Source organism: Pteropus alecto, unplaced genomic scaffold (genome assembly GCF_000325575.1).
Source record: "Pteropus alecto unplaced genomic scaffold, ASM32557v1 scaffold3, whole genome shotgun sequence".
NCBI lineage: Eukaryota > Metazoa > Chordata > Mammalia > Chiroptera > Pteropodidae > Pteropus > Pteropus alecto.
The window spans coordinates 35,317,642-35,323,716 of NW_006442484.1; the positions used below are offsets into that span (position 1 = coordinate 35,317,642).

The following is a 6,075-nucleotide window of genomic DNA, read 5'->3' on the forward strand; positions in this document are numbered from 1 at the left end:
ATCTTTGACGAGATAAATCTTGGAAGGAACATACCACAGTGTCTTTGATATAGTGAATATGTTTGTAGCCATCCTTGTCACTAAATATTTTGTAGTATGAAGTGGAATCATAGCTGAAAACTGGTGTTGAAACAAAGAACTGAAAAAAAAAAAATAACAAGAGGTTATGTTCTAAAGATAAACCAAACTAAAACTATAGATTTTTTAAAAGCAAAGCATACAGGAACCAGAATGCCTTGTCTTCCCTACCTTCCGTCACTCACATCTGAAATTCTATTCTTTCAGATACACAACTTTTCTAGTGACTCTGACAGGCACTTGCACATTCCAACTACTGCTTAATTGCTACTACATACCCTTGAGTTTAAAATGTTTAATTTGATTAAATTTCTATGTTCTGAGATTATATGATTTGAAATAGAGTTTAAAAAATCACACAAGAATGTTGATATTTAACCAAGTCAAACTTCAAAATGTGGTAATTGACCAAAGTGTGACTACTATGAAGGCTGATGGCTCTTTTAATTCTTGATTTGTCTGATGCCAACTACCTAGTGCCAGTGATCCAGTGAAGACAGTTTAAAGATTAAAATATTGTGGCCTCTTAGCTGCAGTTTTCAATAGTAGGGAGAAACTTCTGGACTTGAGAAAAATAATGTTATCCAGGACAAGCAAGTCGGGGGTTTCTCCTTGAGCTCAGGGAGCAGAGCAGACCTCATTATTCATCTCTGACCTCTTCCCAGAACCCCTGCAGGGAATCACTTAATAACCTAAGAAGACACTCAGGTCTGGTGCAGCTTGGAGCATAGCCAGCCACACCTCAACCTCCTGAATGGTACAGATAACTAAAATTCTGCCAATGTTCTCATACCCATTTTAACTGGTAGTTCCTCCCACTAAAAAAAAAAAAAAGACTCATTTTACATTTTCTGGCCTCTTCCTAATGCTGGTCACCATGTTTTGAAAGAAGAGTAAAATGGTAAAAGAGCTACCTGAGGAAAGAGCTATTCTACATCATATGGAGTCAGTGTTCCCATAAATAATCCCAAACCAGCTCTCTCTAGCCGAGTGCTTCCACATGACAGTGAACCAAGATGTCTAGCTCCTTTAGAACTGACCAAGCAACAACCACCAAAAGGCTACCAGTATCTAATAGCTACGAAAACCTATCCTGCTGACACCCAGTCTCAGACTCACTTTTGAGCAAGAAGAGAACAGGCAAAGTCACTGTCAGCCTCTTTAGTGATGGCCCCATGTATCTGACACTTGATACTTTTTGATAAAATCGATGGTTATGATTGTGTGATTTTAAAATGAAATTTATTTGATGTGGTGTCAGTAGTGTTCCAAATAGTGTTTCCTAAAAGTCACTCCCACCCAGAACCGTGGAAGGTGACTGTTATGGACTGAATGTTTGTGTTAATATGGTAACATTTTATCCCCCAATAAGATCATTAGGAAGTAATTAGGGTTAGATGAAGTCGTAAGGGTGGAGCCCCCAAGAATGAGATTAATACCCTTATGAGAATCACCAGAGAGCTTGCTTCCTCTGCTCTGCTCTCTGCCACATGAGGATACAAGAAGTTGGCAGTCTACAACCCAGAAGAGAACTTACACCAGACCCTGACTATGCTGATCTCAGACTTCCAACCTCCAGAACTGTGAGAAATAAATTTTTGTTGGTGATAAGCCACTCAATCTAAGGCACTTTGTTATAGTAGCCCAAACGGACTAAGACAATGACCCTATTTGGAAATAGAGTCATTACAGATGTAATCAAGGTAAGACTCAAGACGTGATCATAGTGGATTAGAGTGGGCCCCAAATCCAATGACTGCTGTCCTCCTAAGAAGAGGAGAGGACACAAAGAGACAGAGAGAGATGCAGAGATACAGGCCATATGGGGGTGAAAATAGGGATTGGAGTGATGAAGCTGCAAGCTCAGGAAGTCCAAGGATTGCCAGGAGCCACCAAAAGCTGGAAGAGGCAAGGAAAAATTTTTTCCTGGAGCTTTTCAGAGGGAATATGACCCTGCTCACGTTGACTTTGGACTTCTAGCCTCCAGAATGGTAAGATGTATTTCTGTTGCTTTAAGCCACAGAGTTTGTGATAATTTGCTACAGTAGCTGTAGAAAACTAATACAATACCTTAAGTCTTATCATTTCAGGATAGAAATGATAAATCTTTAACAAATAAAAAATAGAATAATGCAAAAGTGCTGTCTCCTTATGTGATTCCCTTATTAGTTTCATTAATAAGACCAGCCTTGGTAGGATTTTGTGTATTGAGACTAATGCCTCTAAGTAAAACTGAAAGCCAAGAGTACCAGGAATAGGAAATTCTGATTAGCAATTTTGTGGATGGAATTTCATTAGTGTATTTCTGACAAATCGTTCTTTCATCTTAGAATGAAGCTATGCCCTTTCAGCCAAATGATGATATACTTACTTACCAGTAACCACTTCATACACCTCCCTCTCACTCTTCAGGGTGAAAGACAAAAAATGGCTCTGTATCGTCTTAACTGCTAAAATGGAATCAGGGTCCCAAAACCAGGTGCCAGAGTAAAAAAGTTCTCATATCTGTAGTTAAAGGACTTGAAGATAGGTTGTATTCTAGATAAAAGCTTAAAATTTCATTTTCATTGAAAATAAAAAAAATAACAGGGCAGAATGTTATGTTTTAAGATATTAGAATCAGGCAACAGGAAGAGTATTTTTGCTAAGCAAAGACTGTTATCTTTTCCCCTTTTATTGCACACACCAAAGATAGCTGCTTTAGATGAACAGGTAACTTGGGTGAGGTAAAGAGAGTGTAAAATATTTCCTCATTCACTTTGACAGAACGAGGTCTATAATGCATTCTGAGTTAAGTGCTTCTTGCAACAAGTCACATGCACCCTAGATAATTACACATTACTAGGTGGTCCTCACTTTTAACCAGGTCTCCTCGCAGGTCCCTTTATCATGCTTAGATTTTCTGAAAAATCACTCATTTCTATAATGCAAAGCCATTTAAAATATTTTATTTGGAAGGTAAGATTATTTATCACCAAATAATTAACAAATCAATTACTTTTAGCAAGTTGTTTAGTCTCAATTTTCTAATTCATAGGTTATCTTCGAAGGTCTTCAGTTTAAATCTCTTTGATAAATTCTAAAGGAAGAACTGTTCTAAAATTGCTCTTTAAATTTATACTAATATGACTAGCCTGTTTGCTTTGATTACAAACCTCATAAATATTACTTGAACAAATGTCTGCAAGACATATTTCTGGGTGATTATATTTAAGTCACTGGTTTGATTTTAGTCAAAGAAAGCTAAATTACATTCTATGATATATGAGTTATAACTATATGAAGTTGTGGCCTGGCTTTTTAAGAAGACATATCAAATCTTATAAAATCTAATGAATGACCCCTTTAAAGCAGTTTCTTTGGGAGAGTATGAACTTACTCTTGAAAGTTATCACTACAAAGAAATTCTGACAATTCCTCTTCAGGTATTTAGAAAGTTTACTGACTATTGGAAAAATTTTAACAAATTGAGATTAGTACACAAGAAAACTGTTTTCCAACAGAATTCTAAAGCTACAGATATTAAAATGATCTAACACAAAATCATATGTTGCAGATAAATAATTCATTTATTAACTAGATTTATTTTGGCATTACTTTTGATTTCATGCAGGGATCTCCTCTTACCTCAAAGGACACATGTGTTCTTCCACTGAAGGTATTTAAAACAATGTTCTACAGCTTTATAAGCCAATTAATTAATTTATTTATTCAATCATCCATTCATCCAGCTAATATTTGCTGAGATTGCAAAGTTGGTCCTACACAGATTGTATAAATTGATGAATGACCTTAAGATGCTTAGAAATATAAGATTTCAAAAGATACATACTAAAATGTCTCAGAGTGTTTTGAACGCTGGTAGCATTTTCAGAATAAATCTGTATTAATTCTTAAGATCATGTCATTGAGGAGGTTGTTGGTATCATTGTTAAATATTTGTAAAATCATATCATTCATGTTACTTTGTAGTAACCCTAGTTATATTATTATTGTGGAGAACACAACTAAAGGAAGCTTTAAGTATTCTTCCCCTCATTCTTTACAATAGAGTGAATTTATAGATTAACTTCCCCCTTTCTTCAAATTTTTAAGTGCTGATCTAGGAATTATCTTTCTGGAAGGTGAGCTTCTGGTTGAACAAGAATCAAAAAAAAAAAATTAGAAAATCCCGTTCTTTTACTAACTACTCCTAATTTTTCCTGTGTTATTTAGTATAGTGGCAAAGAAGAAATTTAAATAAGACTCACTTTTTTCCTAAATTACACACTTATCCTTGTTACTTTGTAATTTTAGAATATATTTTATATTTACTGTGTATAATTAAAAACTAATAACTATTCTCTAGTTAATGAATACAGCTAAAGACAGAATAAATATATGCAAGATAAACTCACTAGATCAAGAAAATTGAACAACTGGTTTTTAATATCTAAAGATTTTTACTTTGCAATTTACCTTCTCCCTACCCATTTTAACTCTATTTTTTACAAGACTTATCGTCTTAGAATTGACTTCTGAATTCTTTATCATCCTTGTAGCATGGATTAATATGTTAAATCAGGTCCTAAGAGTTTCTTCTTTCTTTGTATGTGCCCAAGTTTCAGAGAAATAGCCTTTTTTCTTGATCCAAATGCTGTTGAATTCATTCCTATGTTTGTATTATGTGGCAGCAACCATACAACATTCATTTATTCTCTGTCCTATTTTGTATTCTTCATATGCAATGTAAGATACAATTAATATTTTCTTAAAATGTAATTTTTACACTAAAAATCCTCATACATCACTTAAAAAACTTATCTAAAAGAAATTCAGATATAAGTGATCACAACCATAACAAAACATTTACCTATTTGATAGGTAAAAATTAGAATGACTGTATATATGTATTTATGTATATGTGCACATATATAAGTTCATTTATTCATTTTGGTTTATAATAAAATTTAATAAGAGGTATATTTTCTCTAAATTACCAAGGATACCCAATGTTTTTATTTTTTCTGAATTAAAATGGCTAATGATTATTAAAATTATTTTAAGTTTATCAGGGATTCTGTCTTTTTTTAAAAAATGATTTTATATTTGCTTAAGAAGTAATAATAATTATAGAACATCAGAGTCAGTTGAAAAAGTTTAGGTTGGGATATGAGGAATATGATTTGTTCCCAATAGAATTCTAAATATATAAACATTAAAATTGCCTAGCAAAAAATTGCTGAAAGGATCACTACCTTTGTATTTTTTACTTTGATATTTTTTCTACTAAAACAAATGTGCCAGTTTGAATACATTTCAAATAGTCCTTTGATAGCTGAGAATCTGCCAAGTTTCATTAAAATATAAAGAAAAGAGAGCAAAATCATACTCCACCAGCCCATCCAGTTCTGCTTTCTTCTACATGTTCCTGAGTCTAAAAGAAAAAAAGATCACATGAAGCATAGTGTTAGGAGGACAATTTTTCCTAAATATAATCTGGACATTTAAACCAGTTAAGCTGCCTCAACTAACTATTGTTAGTCAACTAACTTCACACTTGAGTTTAAGATGGCTATATTCAAAATCTTATACAGCACTATTTTATACATTGCATACATATGAATAATCTAAAGATTTTACTGCAAATAATTGTTTAAACTTTCAATGGAATTATCACAGCATCAGTGGAGGCCTAGCACAACCCAAGCACTTGCTGTCATATAAGCAAAAAGGCATTTCACAGTGGAATCTAGGTTAAACTTTTTTCTTTTCTCAGTCTTATGAAGTAGCTAAGAATCTCAAAATTTGTACCAAATCTTATTTGGGTGTATATTTAAGCATAATGCAATCACTCATTTATTGAACCAATATTTTATAAGCTTGAAAGGATGAATAGGCTTTTCTAGACAAATTATTAGAGAAAGAATAGTCTAGGTAGAATAAAAAGCAGAAACCAGGCCAACCTTAGTAAACTACAGGTGGTTCAGTGTGCTGAGAAAGGTGACTATGGGAAAG

General features: G+C 33.5%; 1 protein-coding gene across 2 annotated transcripts in view; it reads right to left on the reverse strand.

Moving 5' to 3' along the window:
* FAP (fibroblast activation protein alpha) overlaps positions 1–6,075 on the reverse strand; it is a 67,397-nt gene that overhangs the window by 31,980 nt on the left and 29,342 nt on the right. For both annotated transcript variants that reach the window (XM_006921127.3, XM_006921126.3), the window contains 2 exons: positions 5,450–5,494; positions 35–139 (listed from right to left, as the gene is read on the reverse strand). In XM_006921127.3, the coding sequence (XP_006921189.1) occupies positions 35–139; positions 5,450–5,494 (150 nt within the window). The remainder of the gene's footprint in view (positions 1–34; positions 140–5,449; positions 5,495–6,075) is intronic.